General features: G+C 40.9%; 1 protein-coding gene and 1 pseudogene across 1 annotated transcript; one reads left to right on the plus strand and one right to left on the minus strand.

Annotated features, from left to right (window-relative positions):
• Positions 1–10,319: 10,319 nt before the first annotated feature.
• Positions 10,320–11,267, plus strand: LOC106966105 (olfactory receptor 51Q1-like). Its single transcript, XM_015062179.1, has one exon. The coding sequence runs from the start codon at positions 10,320–10,322 to the stop codon at positions 11,265–11,267; it is 948 nt and encodes a 315-aa protein (XP_014917665.1).
• A 5,600-nt stretch (positions 11,268–16,867) lies between these two features.
• LOC106966027 (olfactory receptor 51B6-like) lies at positions 16,868–17,908 on the minus strand (annotated as a pseudogene).
• Between the last annotated feature and the right edge of the window lie 1,692 nt (positions 17,909–19,600).

The raw sequence follows: 19,600 nt of genomic DNA on the forward strand, positions 1-19,600 counted from the left end.
CCTCCTCTGTCTCGTGCATACAGACAACAGGCATACCCAAACCGTATAACCCACATAAAATCGTGAAATTAATGGAGAGATATTTTTCTCTACTTTCTCAGATATTAAAGATAACCTCATAGGATGCAGATGTGTCTGAGTGCCTTTAGTCCCAGTTACATTGACCAAGCTTTGAATCCCCAGTCAGACCAGACACAGAACTAAAGGAAATCCTTTCTCAAGGTTTTTGGTTTCTCCAGACTCAGACTCACTTGGGTTGGGGGAGGGGTCTCTGTTGCAGAAAATGGCTGTAGCCTGAAGGGGAGCAGAATTTGTGGCTCCAAAATATTCCTCTTTGGCATAAGGCTTATTTTAGGCTGATCATTTTTAAGAAACAGCAAGGCTCAAAGGGACCTCTGAAAACCAACCAAGTAGAAGTTACCCTTTTGTGAGAGGCATTTACATTTGTAAGGAAATCTCCATTTGTAAGGATGTCTCCCTCTATTACCAGGATGAGGAAAAGGACTAAACCTCTGGAAACTGGTCGGTGGGGAAGGCAAAGACCTAAATCTGCGTAACAAACTTACCCTTGATCACTGTGCTTTTCCACTAGCCTCCCATAACTGGCTTCCCAACTCCCAATATCTTTTGTCTTTAGCTGGATCTGGGATTTTAAATGGTGGCTTGGGACATTTTGGGGAGTTACTCAGTTTTCCTGGGTACTTGCCATGTATACAGGAGGTATGCATGTTATTAAACTTGTTTGTTTTTCTGTAGTTAATCTGCCTTTTATCATGGGGGAAGGAGGTGGTCCCAGCCATGAACCTAGAAGGGTAGAAAGAAAATTATTTTTCTGACCCCACAAAGCACACCTTTTTCTGATACAAGGTCCAGGCCTGGTGAGCAAGGCCCTCCTTAGATAAACATTTTTGGTATGTGATTGTTAAGGGCTTTCCAGGCTGGAAAGACCTATGCATGTTGGGATTGTCAAAGGGATCCTGCAGTCTGGTCTGAGCCCGTGAGAAAGCTTCTTGTTGGAATTTATATTTCCCATTGCCTTGCCTCCCTGGATGTCTGCATCTATGCAAGCATAGAAAGTCTAGAATGTTTTCATAGAGGAAGGCTCCACATCTTCCTGCAGCAATCTTTTAGTAAGTTCTTCTTTCCTCATATCCTGTCTCTCACCAGTCATTCCAAAGAAGAACCAATTTTCATCTTCACTGTGACAAATTTTTGGTTGGACCCCTTTTGAAAAGCCAAAAATCAGTCCTTCTACCCTCACCCCTAGCTTGGGTTAAGGTCTACCTGGTATTTTTGTTTGTTTGTTTGTTTAGTCTGTCTCTGCTCATAGCCCATCTAGCTCAGGTAACTCAAACACTTGTCTCACCAAAACAAGCCTGACATTTCCCAAACTTTTCTCTAGGCCACTCTAATGAGAAAGCATAAGGCAAGCTCAGGGGTTAAGTACAAGCTAGCACTCCCTTCTCCCTGCCAGGTGGAATGTGTGTTATACTCCTGGGACACTCCTGGCTATCCAACAACAAAGGTAAGGGGTTTAAGGGCTTGCCATGGTGATGTGGGAAACAAAGGCAAATGAAAATTCCCTTATTGCCTACTGCCCATTGACAAGTCCTTGAAATAGGCAGAGTGACCTCCTTCTAGTAGCTCAGCTGCCTCCATGATGACACTTTGCTAAGGGCAAAAAGGAATCTTGGCCCTGGTTTACTGACTTAGGGCCTTAACCTTGGCGATGCCACTTGGGCCTCTGGTTTTCTTTTTAGCGTGCTAAAGACAGTGAAGCTGGAAAAAATTAAATCACTTTTTGTCACATGGCTGGCATTAAATGAAGTGATGTGACTGAATTTCAAAGTCCTAAGAACTTTCATTTCTTCATGCCAACTTCCAAGAGGATGAGTTCATCTTCATTGGAAAACAGTCCAGTAGCTAGGACTGTTTGGAAAAAACAATATCAATTTCAGTCTCTCCCAGAAATGTAGTCTTGACAGGTCAGTCAGGAATTTTCTAATGGGCACCAAGAAGTCTGTCACATGGCACTCCCAACTCCCCAAAGGAAGCTGAGGTCAGCTGCGTGAGGAGACCCTCTACTCTTCTTCCTAAGGGAAAATGGCCTTGCCTGGAATAATTCTTTCTTTTCTTTTGCTTACGACTTTCTTGCCCCACTCTCCTTCCTATAAAAACCTTCCATTTAATTCACATCCTAGGAGCTCCCCTCTACTTGCTGGAAGGGGTGCTGCTGGATTCATGAATTATTTAATAAAGCTAATTAAATCTTCAAAATCACTCAGGTTTATAATTTTGTTTTTTAGCAAGTAAAATGTTTATAGTATACATCATTTTGGCAGCTGTTGTGACAATAATGTGTAACAACAAAGTAATACTTTCTTTTTCTTTTTAAATGTTTATTTTTTGAGGGAGAGAGAGAGAGCAGGGGAAGGGCAGAGAGAGAGAGGACAGAGGATCTGAAGCAGGCTCTGCACTGACAGCAGAGAGCCCAATATGGGGCTCAGACTCATGAACCATGAGATCATGATCTGAGCCTAAGTCAGATGCTTAACCAACTGAGCCACCCAGGGGCCCATGATAATTTCTGAAAAAAATAAAGTAGCTCTTCGTATCCTGAATTAACGCGAACTGCTCTACATATACTTTCTTATGGAGACTGAGAAAGAGTCAAACTCTTGCTGTCTCTGTGCTTCCTCATTCACAGCAATGAGGAAGGCTAAGGGCTAAATTTTCTTATCTATGTCATGCAGGTTTTATGCTATGTAGTCAGTGAGATGGTTACTAGTAGGCAAATGAGGAAGGAGGTGGACTATCTACTGATGACAAAGGACCGGGCTGTTGCTCTGCTTCTTTGTAAGCACACATTATCACAGTATTGTCTAATAAGCTTTGCATTACCCCTCCTCCCACTTTTGAGGCTCAACTTCTTGGCTGATTTCAAAGTAACAACATACTGCTTATTGGGGCCCTGCCTTTATCCAGGACCCCTCTGCTCCGATTTCTTCAGCTGGCCTCTGCCAGCAGCTTCACGTGGACTCTGCTCCCAAGAAACTTTACTCATCGCTTAGTAACAACCATCACCACTGACCTGTGACCTTGAGTACTCACTTCAGGGAAGGTGCCTGATATGCTCCAAGAAGAATCTAGTTGTCAAAGTTGGAGAATAAAAGTATCTACTTTAGTCAAAGTAGGGAAGTTGAACAGAGCACATTCATATATACCCAGAAACATGCAGGCTTCCGTAGAGACATTCACGGAGACCCACAATTATGCATTTTCCTCCAAATATTTATTAAGAACCTACTATGTGCCAGGCATAAGGCTTTAAGACAGAGCAGTGGATAAATGATAGGGTCTCTACTCTCATGAGCCTCAAAGTCTACAGAGGTATTTTTGTTACATCATCCCTGTTTAGACACATTGAGTATAAAGCAAAGCTGTGGAAACAAGAGAGTGGCCTTCTTTGAACTACTCCTCAGACTGACAGTTCTTATGAGAGCTTCCTAGCAGTAGATGGTCAGACCAAGCCTTCTCTGGTTTCTGGCCTATCCACATCTCTCTACTTGTAATTCCAGTACATAAAGAATATCCTCTCCTTCCAACAACCAGAATAGGAGAGGAGACACAAGACCTTTCAAAGCCTATTTATTCTGTAGATACCAAAGGACAACAGAGAAAAGAGATGCCACAAGTGGCTTCCAATAGAATCTTGGAATGGTGACCATCTGTTCTTTTCAGTTTTGACGGGCTATATCCAGTTGTGCTCTCTGCCTCTAGCTTCAACCCAGAAGAGAGTCATTTTGAATGGTATTTGAAGAATATTCTTGGGTTTTCTCCTAGCCTAGAAGTGTTCTCTCAAAAAGTTTGACTGAAATTTACCCTTCATCTTCCATTCAGCTAACGCTGTTTGTCTTTTTCCCAATGTACCTCCACTTTGGATAAGACAAGATGAGGAATTTAGATGTGGATGAGATTAGAAATTTCAGGAAATATTTGGAAAGTATGAAAAAATAAATGAGAATCCAACTAGAGAAAAATAAAATACTAAAATCAAAATATTATTGGATGGGATCCAGAGTAGATTGGACAGCATAGGAGAAAGGGTAACTGAACTCAAAGATGCATCAATATGAATCATCCAAACAGAAGCGCTGAATGAAACAAAAAGATTTTTTTTTTAATTAAAAGACTCCCAGAGATGGTAGATCAAGATGTCGACCACATGTGCAATTGGTGTATTAGAAGGGAAGAAGAGAGGAAAAAAGGATCAAAAATTTTTGAAGAATTATTGCCTGAAGTTTTTAAATATTATAACATAAAGGATACCCATGAATTCAGATGCTCAGCAAATATGGAGCAAGGCCAATTAAAGAAAACATACAGGTGAATGAATATTAAAAAACACACATTGCATACAAAGAAACTATGAAAAGAATGTTGTACGACTTTTCTTCAGAAACAACAGGGGTCAAAGGAAAAAATGTGCAATTTCATTTGTGATGTGGTGGAAATAAAATCTCTTCATGTAGATTTTTAGTGAAAATTTACCTCAAAACCTAATGTAAAATAAACATTTTTAAGCTAAATAGCAATTGAGATTAAGACTGTTTTCTCTCTATTGAATTCCTTAAAACACAATTGATATTAAACCAAAATAATAACAAAATATTGTGTAATTATCATATAAGTAGAGGTAAAGCATATCTGAACAGTGGTACAAAGATTAAATTAGGCTATACATGAAATTACATTATCATAGATAAAAAAGAAACATACCAGCACTGGGTCAACACATTTCTGATTCTAAAACAGTGCAAAGATTTTGCTGAGGAAAGAAAACTACTACCTTATATTTTCCATCCATGAACAGTTTTTGTTTGTTTGTTTGTTTTTGTTTGTTTGTTTTTAAGGTCTTAACAAAATAATAGTAAGTGAATCCAGTAACAATAAAAAAAAAAAATAAGACCTTAGCACATTCATTTGGAAGGTAGGGGGAAAAAAATTCTTAGCATTTTTTTTGTAGAATTCCATAGATTTTTCACATTTTTTATAGAAATGCAAAAGATCTGGATTAGCTAAACACCTTACAAATAAAGAACAGTTTTGTACAGCTCATATACTACCTAATTTCAATACTTACTGTAAATTTTCAGTAAAATAGTGCCAAATAAGCATAATGAGAGACAAGCACATCAATAAAACAGATGAGAGAGTTCACAAAGAGATCTTCACATAACTCAATTATTGATATTTGACAAAGTCACCAACTATTTTTGTAAGAAAAAATAATATTTTCAATAAAAGGTGCTGGTCCATCTGTATATTTATACAAAAATAAAATTAGCTTTGACCTTATCTCATACCTTACACAAAAGTTCATTTAACACAGCAAAGACCTAGGTGTACATAATAAAAATATATCCAAACTGTAAAACATCGAGGAGAAAATATAGGAAAAAAATCTTTATGATCTATTTTAAGAAAAAAAATGAATTAATAAATTAAACTTCATTAAAGTTAACAAAGTCTGCCCTTCACAAGACTCTGTTAAGGAAATAAAGTCAATCCAGAGATTGAAAAAAAAATTATGTACATTTGAAAAAGGCTTGGATCCAGATTGAATACAGAATTCTTATACCTCAATAATGAGAAGACAGTCCAATGACAGCAGGCAAACTTTTAATGTAAGTATTTTCACAGAAGATATGCTAATGTCTAAGAAGCATATGAAAAGATGATCAAACTATTAGTCATTAAGGAAATGCCAATTTAAACCACCATAAAATGACTTCTAGACACCAGGATGACTACAGTTAAGACAATAGATAGTACCATATGTTGTTATGGATGTGGAACACTTGGAACTCCCAGATGTTGTTTGTGGAAGAGTAAAATTCTTCAACAGTTTGGGAAACACTTGAGAGTTGGGGTGTGGAAGGACAGTGTGTTTCACTAAATAGCTCAAGATCTCTAGCTGGTGGATGAGAGTCCGAATTTGAATAAAGAGGTTTAGTGTCAGAGCTCACCTCTTTTCTAAAATGCAAGTCAATGGCATACTAGTCAAAATGTGTAATTTCAGTCTTTCGTAGTATCTGTTGGGAGAGAGCTTATTTTGAAATAATACTTTGGATTTAAAATATCATTAGAAATACATATCTCATCTTTCTTTGCTCCCTTTGCTTAAAAGTACTGATAACACATTTCCTTTGGCTTCCTTCTTACGCCTTAGTGTTTTGTCTACTCTTTCTGGGAAAAGTGTGTCATTTTGGTTTATGCTACCAAGATACAACAATGTTCCTGGCATTAAAGAGTTAAGTAAGATAGGTTTTCCAACATTTCTGAGAACAAACATGAGGATCCTCGAACAACGTTTAAGTTGCTAACAAGAACACATTCCTAATAATCTAATTTTCTTATCAAGATCTTGGTGCCATGCCTGCAGATTAGGAAAAAAGACAGATTGAAGAAAATAGTTAAAATAACTGCGTCCTTGAAAGTAGGGAGACTAATAATGCTAATGATAATAATATTAGTAATAATAATAATAGTAATAATATAACAATGACTATTAGGGGCGCCTGGGTGGCACAGTCGGTTAAGCGTCTGACTTCAGCCAGGTCACGATCTCGTGGTCCGCGAGTTCGAGCCCCGCGTCAGGCTCCGGGCTGATGGCTCGGAGCCTGGAGCCTGTTTCCGATTCTGTGTCTCTCTCTCTCTCTGCCCCTCCCCCGATCATGCTCTGTCTCTCTCTGTCCCAAAAATAAATAAAAAACGTTGGAAAAAAACAAAACAAAACAAAAACAATGACTATTATAGCAGTCTGCTATTAGTACAATTAGTATTTATAGCTAACGATTATTTAGGCCTTGATAAGTACCAAGAAGTGTCTTCAGCACTTTCCCAAACAGGATTATTATCCTTGACATACTGAAAGTAAAATAAGGCAAAGAAAGTTTAAGTTACCAGACCAGAGTCACACAATTCGTGAGTATTAAAATTAGGGTTTGAATCCAAATTAGCCTAACTTACAACCACTTAGGTAGGAAAATGCAATATTTGTGCTTCTTTTAAAAAAAGGAAGGATTACTGAGCATAATGGGGAAAAGGATATAAAAATTTTGAAAATATTTTGTAAAGAAAAATACTAGTATTGTTCTGGTAGAGAATAAATTAAATTACCTCATCCTTAATTCCATCTTTTATCATTGCACTTTCCTGGCTCTAAGTTTATTTATCTTTATGATCAATGGTAAACAACAACAACAACAAAAAAAAAAACAAAGCAAAACAAATAAAAAAAAAAAACCCACCACAGTGTGCAATGGAGAAGAGTGCTGGAAAGTTCCTGCTCCAGTGTTTCATTTGGTAAATACTTCATAAAAAGAATTTCCTCCCAATAATTTCTGTCAAAAGAGTCTCAGAAATTCTCCGTCAGGTATCTCTAGAGAAACTACACAGAGCTTTTTGTTTATTTGATTGGTTCGGTTTGGTCTTGAGTTTGCTCAGGTTGTTCTTGGAAAATCATCTTGGAATGTGTATGCACCTCGTGTCCCTTAACTAGGTGTGGTCCACAGCATACTATGTCACACAAATCTTTCTTTCTTCTGTACCTTGGACTCTTGTGAGCCCCAAGGGCTACTTCTTTCCCTGAGGACCTATAGAAGTCTATACAAAGCTGAGCTTCTGCTCATCAGGGAAAGCCGTTCTATGGAAAAACCAAGGCATCTGGCTAACAGACACAGGTGATGTACATGGCCATGAATTACCAGAAAGATGGGATAGAAAGTGAGGCTGAGCAGGAAGACTTATGGATATAAAGATACATGTCACTACCAAGCTGGAGGAAGGAAGGGTGAGGCTCCCGGAGCTTGAGGGACATGAGCTAAAACTAGATTATGGTATTGTGCCAGGGCACAGATTGCTGATGGGAACTTTCTATGGGTAATGTTACTTCTGGAGAAAGGGCACCAAAAAAAGAGTCTCTTAATGATGGCTTTCCGAGTGATAGTGGGGTCCAGAGCCGACAGCCAAGAAAGAATTCTTGAGATGTCTTTGGTGCACACAGGGTGATTTTATTAAAGCGTGGGATAGGACCTGTGGGCAGAAAAAAGCTGTACTGGGGTTGTGAAGGGTGCCTGGTTATATACTATGGAGCTGGGGGAGATAAATTCAAGGGGAAGTTTCCAAAGCGATTTTCATATGCTAAAGAAGACTCACAGATTACTGGAGGCCTAGCTTTTGTTAAGCTAAGGTTGTTGTTTTTTTTTTTCCCCTCTAGCAAATCATTATCATTAAGACAGTAGGGAGTTCCTGGAGATTAGGCTATTGATAAGATTGCCTTTTTCTTGTAATTTACTAAGATGTTTGTAAACTGATGGAAACTCTATCAGTTGAACCATTTGTTTTCTGTCCTTTCCTTTGTTCTTGGGCAGCCAGGAGTGCCTGAGGAATGTCACACACATCCCACCTGGGTGTGTGTGGGACTTGTTGTTAGCTTCTACTTTGCCTTCAGCTTGCCTTATGCTCCCTCATCATGAATGTTGAAAAAGCTGCCAGAGCTCTGAAGCCATTATGGAGGCAGGGTAGCGATAGGTCAATAGAAAGAGATTCTGGTTTCCATAGCCCAGGATTTCCTCCATTCCTATTCTCTTCTGCTTCCTCAATCTGTCAGTCTTCCCAGTGGATAAGAAAACACCTATGATCACCCTCAGTCGCAAGAGGATTCCCAAGTAATGGTTTCCATCTTTTGGTGGTGGACAAAAAGAGCAAGATATTTTGAGTTTATCAAGAGCAAAGTTAGAGAAAGCACAAGGAAGGTTCACCATACAGCAATGTTAAAAACAAACAAAACAAAACAACAACAAAAAGATGAAATAGCTTATCCAAACCACTGTAAGAGAGGAAAAATAATTTTCCTTTACCTTTCTAGGTTTTTGGCTGAGGACTCCTTATAATAAAAGATTAATTGGAGACAAATGATTAAAATTTTAATAACATATATACCTCCAGTCTACCTGGGACATACCCAATAAAAGTGAGTAATTCCTTGAAATGGTCCAAACCATCACCTTGAATGCCTTCTTAGGATAAAGATGAAGAAAAACGTTGGGGGCTGGATGGGTAGGAGGGAGGGCTTCTAGTGGGAAGTTCCCAGGAAAAGCACAGTAAACAAGGGAATGGTTGTCCTGCATAACAGTATGTCTTTGCAGCAGGAAGGTGTAACGGTGTGTTATAGCCATTGGAAAGAATAGTTGTGGAGAAGAAATTGGTAAGAATTTCCAAAGATTTACTCCTTCTCCTCTTCCAGATCTCCCCTATAAATGCAAATGTCCCTTACTGGTCAGCGTAAGGATCAGAAAGGTAACATCTACTCAGCTTTTGTTCTAGGTCTGCTCTTTCTTAGAAATAATCAACTCAAGATAATCGTTAAGCCAAACAGGCATATTTTGGGGTGGCAGATTCTGCTCCCTTTCACATCCATCAATATGAACTTAAACAGCTTCCCAGAAATCTACTGGCTGATCCAATGGATCCAACTGCTTTATGCACCAAGAGGGTATTTTGCCTTATTCCAATGCTATTAGGCTGTTCCTGTGGAGATGTTCCTACTATTATTGTTGTATTCTTTCCAAGAAAGTGCTTCCTAGGCCTAGTCTTCTAATATAGGTTCTTTTGACAGATATCTGAGCACCCAAGTTTGACCCATTTCGCTCATGGAAGGTCCTTTCCAACAGAGTCCTTGCACCATAAGGCCTCTAAAAGTTCTGTCTCAGGAATCCTAGGCTCTGAAGATAGGCATTATCTTTCCCCACTCTGTTACCTCAGTTCAAGTCTCTCTTTATTGTTCACTTGGTTCAAAAGAGTCAATAAGCATATTGGAATCGTTTTTTTTTACATTTACTGGTCTCGGCTCTCTCTTTTTTTCTCCTAGCCCCATGCCATCCAAAGGTGTCCTACAGTAATCTCTTCTCCACAGTTATTCTTTCCAATGGCCATAATGTACCCTTATACCTTCTGCTGCAAAGGCATAACTGCCTTCTGGATGTATAAAGAAGTCTTTGGGTTAAAACTAATGAGAACTTCATGCTGTCAACTCAGTGGTTGACAAGAGATGGCAAGGTAAGAGCTAAAACAAGCAAAACTGATAAAACATTTGTAAACTCATTGCCCAGATAGCTCTCTTTCCCCAGGTCTTACTTGATGATCTATCACAGAGTGACTTCGGATAGTCATAGACTATTTATTTCAATCCTTATGTTGTCCACTTTTCACAGATTTGGGAAAGAGCTCTGGTCTTGAGGCTGCCTCTTCCAGTCATGTTTCGGGTTACTAACTCCACTCAAGTCCCCTTCTTCTTCATCCTCATGGGCATCCCTGGCTTTGAGGTTTCCCATGGCTGGATTTCCATCCCCTTCTGTTGTCTCTACACGGTCTCCATTGTGGGCAATATCACCATCCTGGCTGTCATCAGGATAGAGCCCTCCCTACAAGAGCCCATGTACTTGTTCCTCTCTATTTTGGCTCTAACAGACCTGGGGCTTACCCTCACCACTTTGCCTACAGTCATGGGACTCCTCTGGTTTAATGCCTCAGAGATCAGCTTTGAGGCTTGTTTTGCCCAGTTCTTCTTCCTCCATGGATTCTCTTTTATGGAATCTTCTGTGTTGTTGGCCATGTCCTTTGACCGCTATGTGGCCATCTGCCGCCCCCTCCATTATGTCTCCATCCTTACCAACCGGGTCATCAGAAGAATAGGGATAGCCATCATTTTCCGCTGTGTTCTGACTGTTCTTCCTGCATTATTCCTACTGAAACGGCTTCCATTTTGTGGCTCCCACCATCTCTCCCACTCCTACTGCCTTCATCAAGACATGATTTGCCTGGTGTGTGCTGATACCACTATCAATAATTGGTATGGATTTGTTATAGCTCTGGTCTTTACTACATTGGACCCCCTGCTCATTGTGGTCTCCTATGCACTCATTCTGAGAAGTGTCTTGAGAATCAGCTCCCAGGGTGAAAGTTTCCAGGCTCTCAATAACTGTCTGTCCCACATTCTGGCTGTTCTGGTCCTCTATGTGCCCTTGGTGGGACTTTCCATGACTCACCGCTTTGCCAAGCATGCCCCTCCAATTGTACATGTCATCCTGGCCAACATCTATCTACTAGCACCTCCTGTGATGAACCCTATTATCTATAGTATTAAAACAAAACAGATCTGTCAAAGAATTTTTCACCTCGTTTCTCATAGACAATTGCACTAGAACGTTGAGAAGTAGGTTTTGGGTATTATTGCTTATAAAAAAGAACTTGGGTGAGGCACCTGGGTAGCTCAGTCAGTTGAGCGTCTGACTCTTGATTTTGGCTCTGATCATGATGCCAAGGTCATGGATCGAGCCCTGATATGGGGCTCTGCACTGAGCATGGAGCCTGCTTGAGATTCTCTCTCTCCCCTCTGCCCTTCTCCCCTGCTCTCTTGCTCTCTCTAAAATAATTATTTTTAAAAATTAAAAATAAAAAGAACTTGGGAAACTTGGAAAGTTTTTGGTTTGGGTGTCCAGTCATGTATGAATCACGAAGCAGGAATTGAGGTACATATATTATTATGCTCCCTGAATTTGTAACTTAAACTAAGCTGAAACATCTACCCATTATGTAGCTGCCCCATTTACATGAGATTTTTGCCTGCCAAATTCCTCAAAGCTGTAATTCTTAGCTTCTTCTCTTTGCTTGAGTTTACTCATGAAATATTTAAATTCTTAATTCTATTTAACCAATAGTATTTTTATCTATCAGTTAACATGAGTTCATGTCTTCCCTGATTGTAACCATAGAGTCCTCTGTCAGACATGTTTTTCACTGCTTCTGGCTTTATCATCTTCTGCTCTCTCTGGGTAAAAAGATTCTTTACAACTAAATCTCATCTCCCTGGATCACATTGTTTGGGAAGTGATAATATGATCAATGCTCCTGAAAGACTCTCTTAGGCTTTGGTGGAATGAGTCATTTACAATTTCTTCTAGCCTGATTGTTTTCATAAAAGGTTTATATCATTGGTTTTGATCCCTGATGAAAATAATGTAGCTAAGAACAAATTCTTGCCATTGAACATGTTGAAAAAAGTGAGCAGGATATAACTGGAAAGCCAAGAGCTTTCCCAACATCTGTAGTTTTTATTGTGTTTATTACACACCTGAAATTTACAATAATTGTAATGCTTAGTCCACTATTCTGGACATGCAGATTATGCACCAATGTGATTCCAGACCTCCCTTTGGAGAGCCATGGGAGCTGTGAGTGAGCTGGGGGCTCCCTTGGGAGCAAAGGGCCCAAGTGAAGCTTGGGTTACTTGTGAGGTGTAATTGAAAGAGGGGCAGTTTCTCCTTGGTGAAGTAAAACTTTGGGAAATGTGTGACTTCTTTCTAACTGCTGAGTAAGGACTGGGAAATGCCTTGTCTTTGTCAAGATGGCAGAATGCTTACATATGTTTAAATGCATATAGTGTGTCAGTGTCTCTATTCTGATGTACCAGGATGTCAGAAGAATTTTTTTTCATTGTAACTTCAAAAACCTCTGTGAAGGGGCCTCTGGGTGGCTCAGTCGGTTAAGTGTCTGACTTCCACTCAGGTCATGATCTCATGGTTCCTAAGTTTGAGCCCCGTGTCAGGCTCCATGCTGACAGGTCAGAGCCTGGACCCCACTTCTGATTTTGTGTCTCCCTCTCACTCTGCCCCTTCCTCACTCATGCTCTGTCTCTCTGTCTCTCAAAAATGAATAAATGTTTAAAAAAAAATCAGGGCACCTGTATGGTTCAGTTGGTTAAGTGTCCAACTTCAGCTTGGGTCATGATCTTAGGGTTCATGAGTTCAAGCCCCGCATTGGGCTCCATGCTGACAGCTCAGAGCCTGGAGCCTGCTTTGGATTCTGTGTCTCCCTCTCTCTCTGCCCCTCCCTGCTTTCACTCTGTCTCTTTCTCTCTCTCTCTCTCTCTCTCAAAAATAAATAAACATTAAAAAATTAAAAAAAAAACACTGTGTGTTGAAAATGGTTTTATTCTACCTAACAGTGAAATAACTAAGACTCAGGGTTACGTGACTTTGCAAGGTGCATGTGACAGAGCTTCTCTTCCATCTGAACTGTAAGGAGCCTTGAGGGATAGCCCTTTGCCCCATTCCTAGAGGCTGTATCCTGGGTCTTTCACTATAGGGGCAGGAGGCAGTATTTGCAAAGCTTGGGAGGGGAATGGTTGGAGAGCAGAAGGCTTGTGCCTGAGAGATAAGACTCCAAGTCCAGGGAGGGGCTGAGCAATTGATTCCTGTTGTCTCATGGCTCAGATAGCACCTCCGCCTTAGACCTCTCAACCCTGCATGCATGGGGACTCCTGCCTGGGGACAGGTAAGGATGAGTCACTGATGAAGAATGATTTCCCTGAACTAGGGTCCCAGGGGAACACCCTGGTTTCCTTTGAGACCTCCCCTTGGGTTCCCTTTCTGACCCTCACCCCTGTCTCCCTGGCCCTCTCTCCTTTGTCTTCTACCTGTCTTTCACTCATTTTCTTTCCTATCTGTTCCACCGACCTTCTCTTCCTACTGGAGGCTTGTCTCTCCTCATCTTGTCCACTTGGGCTCACCTCTAAGTCACTCGATCCTAAGCATAGAGCTGGAAGAGCAACGTGTGTCACTCAGGGGCCCTTGCGTCACCAGCTAGCCCTCACAAATAACTGATTGCCTGGCTCCTCCATGGCTGGTTGACTGACCCTAAGTCCCTCTCTAACTGGCACTTACTGGTGCTTCGCGGTGTGTGATTCCCAGTGCTATTGATGAGCCTGGGCCCCCCTCTCCAGCTTACAGTCGTGCCTCTCTGGCCACAGTCAGGCTTTCATATCCCCTGAATGGCTAGGGACATAATCTTCATCCTGCCTTCAAGCCAGTAGGTATGACATTATATGACGTTAGATGAATGACATCTATGCCACTGTTGAGAATGTCGTTTGAAGTGGAGGTGATATCTGCACCAAACCCTGATACTCAAAGGTTCTATCTAAAGATTTTTAAAAACATTACTGCATAATGTATCAGGTTGTGTTAAATTCACATGAGTGCATTTTATTGCAATGTTCAGCCTCACCAGTGCCTTAATGTACCCAGAATAGTGTGAAGACAGTAGTCCGTCACACCTAGAGCCCTGTCAGGCGACAGGGTGACGTGTGTATCTCACTATGTTTTAATGTGTGAATATTCTTTATGGGAGAACGTCTTTGGGGTAGTAAAACCATATCCATGGCTGTGTATAAAGGAGAAGAAATTTGCTGACTGGTACCGCAGAATACTGGGTTGTTCTATCTCTATCTAAATGCATCTCTTCACGGTATTTTCTACCACATGCTTGATCTTATTCTTCCTTATTCCCCAAGGCGGGGGGTGGGTGGGTGGGTAAGATAATGCTGACAACTTATTGCTGGGATGGAACCAGCCTGGCATAGTTTTGTCTTTGGCATTACCCTACGCTCTAATTTCATGGTTTCCATAGCTGGTAAACACCAATGATACTCTAATAACACTGCTCTCAAGGTGCAGAACCTGTTACTCAGTGACCACCAGTCCTTCAGTTAGCTAGATACTTCCATGGACTTCTGATACATAGTAAAGACTTTATTTTCAATTGTGGCTCAGTTCCTGGCACTAATGATCTAAATGTCTATATAACTCCTTCCCAGATAAAATAAATGTTCTGGGGCACCTGCGTGGCTCAGTTGGTTAAGTGTCTGACTCTTGATTTCGGCTCAGGTCATGATCTCATGGTATGCGAGTTCAAGCCCCACATTGGGCTCTGCGCTGATAATGCAGACCTGCTTGGGATTTTCCCTGTCTCCCTCTCTCCCTCTCTTGCTTTCCTTCCTCTGCTCACTCTTTCTCTCCTTCAAAGAATAAAAAGAAAAAAAATATTCCTTGTCAGATGCAATCAACTATGGCTGGAATTCAAGGTTATTAAAAATACATTATTTTTGTAATTGGTTTTGAGTAGGCTGCTATGACAAGGAGGTGAAGAACCAGCCATAGCTTGAGAAACCCCCTTATAGACTCCTCTTCTGTATTTTTTTTCTCTTTTTTCTCTCCTTGGGTATCCTGCAGCTCTTAGGAAAACATGGAGACCCCAATGATTGAAAATTGTTCACTAAAAATCAACATTTCATATATCTACATTCAAAAGAAAATTCATCAATGGAAAGTTAGGGAAGTTGAGAAAGGTGTCTTATGAGGTTGGCCTCAGTGTACTCAGACTATGGGCCCGGGAAGGAACGGGCAGACCTTGTACACAGGAGACTTTGATTATTCACTTTCGGGAGTCTCCTGTCACATAGTGGTGTGCAAACAGCTTAGTGGGATGCCCCAAATACAGAGACTTCTATCTCTACCTCTACCTGTAAACTGTCTATATATAATGATGCAGGACTAAAAAAAAATAGAGAGACACAGAAACATCATCCACTCCTCGTTTACTATTCAGTTTAATAAAGAACATTTTATTAAGCTCCTACTCTACTCAAAGCATTGTGCTTAAAGCTAGGTTACAGTGGTTTTCATAGTCCAGTAAGGGAGGAGGAAGAAGGAGGAAATTTCATGTGTGGCAGGTGCTCCTAAATACGAAGGTATGCTCATCCATGTGCTTGATACACACACATGGCACATTACATAGCTTGTAAATTGCACCAGAGCATTTGCCAGAGTACCACATTTGCACATTTGGCTTGCCTCCACATTACCCAAAAATCTAGAGATTCTGGGAAGTTCTTCTTTGGCGATCAAGGGCAAGGGAATGTGCAGAAGACAGAAGTTCATTTATATTTGGCCCTGATTTCATCAGTCTTTAGGGAAATAATCTTACTCTATACGGGTTGCCTGTATAAGGCTTGTTGAACTCTGGCAAATGTATTCCTTCCTCTTCTTATATTGAATCTATAACTACCCTTCCTGCCACCATTAAGAATGAGACCTTATCTGAATCCCTCCTTACCCGATATGTGTGTGAAACATCCCTACAGCCTGCCATGAAACCCTTTTCAACAGCCCAGGCCTTCTCCTGCTCCTAACACATGTGTTTCCTCTTTGTCTTTCTTCCTACATAATTGCACACATATCACCTACCCTTTGTTACCTTGGTTTTGCACACGTGAGGAATACATACCAAGTACCAATCAAGTCCAGTTCTACTCTGAATTAATTTCCTCTTAAGGCTCTGATTATATATAATTTCTGACTAGCACCTTTTCCTTTCGTCGGGATCATCATAATAAAACTTCTTCCCCTAGATCAGGAATTGATTTACTTGCTGATGTGAATTCACTTCACTACGTAAAAATAGAGCATTCCTATTTTACTTGCGCAGTTGCCTTCTTGGCGTACTGTGTTCAATAGCAACCATTTGGAAATTAGCTCAGAAAGACTCTGCTTCACTGATGACAAGTTCTAGAAAAGGCAGGTGGTGCACACATGGGACACAACAGATAAAAGTTAATGGTTGCAAGGTTGTAAGGATGTCCAGTCCATATGAAAAAACAACCAAGAAAGGAATCTGTGTTCAATTTGTTGGACCATGCCACTCAGAGTCCATGAACCCAGAGTCACATCAGAGCTGCTGCAAGTTGAATGAGAGTTAAGTACAAAATGAATATCAATTGAGCTATGCTAAGCACCTTGCTCTTTGTTTAGTGTTTTACATGACTTATTTCCTTTCATCCTCATGGGAAAAAAAAAGGGGAGTGGCAGAAAAAAAAACAGTTGTATCTGAAATACTTTTTTCTGGCATTTGTACATTTATTTTAATGTCTTCCCTAGAAATTTATGACTGGCAAATTATTATGTTTTTAATATCTCAGTCCTTTCCCAGACAGGAGAAAGTAAATACCATGTTCTTGAGGGAACTGGAGAATACTACTGTGAATCTGCTTAGTTTTAATACTACAGATGACAGGGTTCATAAAAGAACGGAAAGGAAGTAGATGTAGCTATTTGTGATGTGTACTAGATGGGGAACATTTCTTCCCAAATCGGTAGATGAATGTCAAACCAAAACAGTGACATAGAAGACCAAGATACAGCAGATGTGGGAGGCACATTTGCTGAGTGCCTTGGACCCCTCCTCTCCAGATGCAATACTCATGACAGTTTTGAGAATCAAAATATAGAAGCAAAAGATTATCAGGCAGTCCATTAGGACCATAGAAAATACCATCACAATAGGATATAGGCAATTGAAGGTGATGTCAGCACAGGCTAATTTGATGACATCCTGGTGGAGGCAGAATGCATGAGAGAGGAAATGGGATCTGCAATAGGAAAACCAATCGAGAGGCAATATTGGAGGCAAGATGACTGTAAATCCCTTCATGAAAACCCCCACTCCAATCTTTATCATTTGGGTGTTGGTAAGAATGGAAGTATATCTCAGTGGGTTGTGGATGGCAACAAACTGATCATAGGCCTTGGCAAGCAAAATCCCAGACTCTATGACAGAGAAAGTGTGGATGAAGCAGGCTTGGCAAAAGCAGGAGCCATGGCTGATTTCCCTATGATTTGTCCACATCGCACACAGCACTGTAGGCATTGTAACCAGGGTCATCCCGAGGTCTGTGGTTGCCAGCATGGCTAAGAAATAGTACATGGGCTCGTGGAGGTTATGGTCAACGCTGATGAGAAATAGGAGAATGCCATTGCCATGAAGTATGGAAATCTAGATGACAGATAACGGGATAGAGATCCAGTGGTGAGCCTTTTCCAGGCCTACGAAGCCGGTCAGCAGAAAGGGTGGGGCACTGGTGTTGAGTTCCATAATGGGCATTACAGTAGGATGAATCTTCTGTTTAGGAAAGACCACGTTAGGTCTTCAGACATTCTTCTTTAGCCACTTCTACTTTTTTACTTCCTGTAGTTCTTCCCTAAACTGTAGTGACTCCAGAGAAATAAAACATTCTTTCTTAGGAAAGCCTTAGAGATAGGGGGGAAAAAGTAATCCGCTCAACAACTGCAAATCAGTGTTTAACATATGTGCCAGGCAATGTACTAGGCAGCATGGATATAGTAGTTTATGAGATAGAACTGGTTCTTGTCCTTATAGCTTGAAGTAGATTCAGAGGTCATATGTTTTCACTCATATGTGGATCTTGAGAAACTTAACAGAAGACCATGGGGGAGGGGAAGGGGGAAAATAGCTACAAACAGAGAGGGAGGCAGGCAAACCATTAGAGACTCTTAAATACAAAGAACAAACTGAGGGTAGATAGAGGGGTGGGGGAGAGGTGAAAATGGATGATGGGCACTGAGGAGGGCACTTGTGGGGATGAGCACTGGGTGTTATATATAAGCAAATTTGACAACAAATTATATTAAAAAATAGATTCAGAGAATGAAAGAGGAATAACAGCAATATGAAAATTATAATAGAAGATTTACAGAACTCTGTGGGAGCATGGCTTACTTTATTAAATCTGGCAAGGTTTGGGCATGGTCAAAGAAAGCTTCCCAGAGCATGTAACATCTGACAGGTACATGGGAATCAGGTAAAAAGGAAGGGTATTTTCACCCTGAGGGAAAAGCAGAGGAGAAATTCCTGAGGCAAGAATGGGCTTGAAGAAATAATTTGTGCTCAATGCAGTTAGAGAACTCAAGATGGGAGTAACAAATGATTAGACTGTAGAGGTTTTATTGGTTTCAAAAAGTCGTACCAAAGGGCTACCCTGGTGGCCTTCTTGCCACAAAGTAAAGCTCAAACACATTTAAGCATCTATGCTTTGTAAATGCTTCTATCAGTGTTGGGATAAGCTATCCCATGTATATCAGTAAATACCAGTATATCACCATGAGCATTAAGAAGAATATTCTAGAGTGAGTTCATCTCATATTTGTGTGAAGCCTCTGAGACCTCCAGACTCACTTTCAGGTAATTCCTTAGCTGACATTGCAGCTCCTCCAATCTTTAGCCATGTAATTTGGGTAGACCCCTTCTACTCCCTCAGCCTGTGATCCTCCTCTGAAAAATAAATGAGAATTAAGTGTCCCTCGACCTGTGAGGACTAAATGCAGTAGCATCCGGGAGTGGACTTTGTAAGTGGGGCGACACTGTGCCTCTGTGATGGGTTTGGGCTACGCTTAATCAGAAGGCCGTTCTGAATTTGTTTGGCAGAGGAAGGCCAGTGTCACTCACACTCAGGTATGCTGAGTCATTCCAATTTGCTCAAAACATTTGGAGAAGAGGTATAAGATAATAGGGATTTAAGAAGCCTTAAGATCACAGTGATTGAGAATAGTTAGAGGCTAGTGAAGGATCCTGGTGTCTGGGACAGGATGGGGGGTGGGTGGGAAAAGGGGAGGGGCACTTTGGTAAGCACCAACCAGGCTGAGGGAAGCCTGCAACCTTGGGCTTCACATGGGAGTGGGGGTGAGGTGAACTTCGTCCCGGTAGAGCTGGGAGAAGCAGAGTGTGAAAACCAAAACACAAAAAAAGAAACTTGGTTTTGGCAGGGATGGGTCTGCGTTGCCTATTGTCACAAGTCTAGCCAGGTCTCTTTCCTTTGACATGCTGAGACCCAGATGGGTGGGGG

Source organism: Acinonyx jubatus, chromosome D1, assembly GCF_027475565.1.
Source record: "Acinonyx jubatus isolate Ajub_Pintada_27869175 chromosome D1, VMU_Ajub_asm_v1.0, whole genome shotgun sequence".
NCBI classification, from domain to species: Eukaryota; Metazoa; Chordata; class Mammalia; order Carnivora; family Felidae; genus Acinonyx; species Acinonyx jubatus.

Coding starts and splice junctions, on each gene's coding strand:
- LOC106966105 (XM_015062179.1), top strand. CDS start 10,320: ATGTTTCGGGTTACTAACTCCACTCAAGTCCCCTTCTTCTTCATCCTC.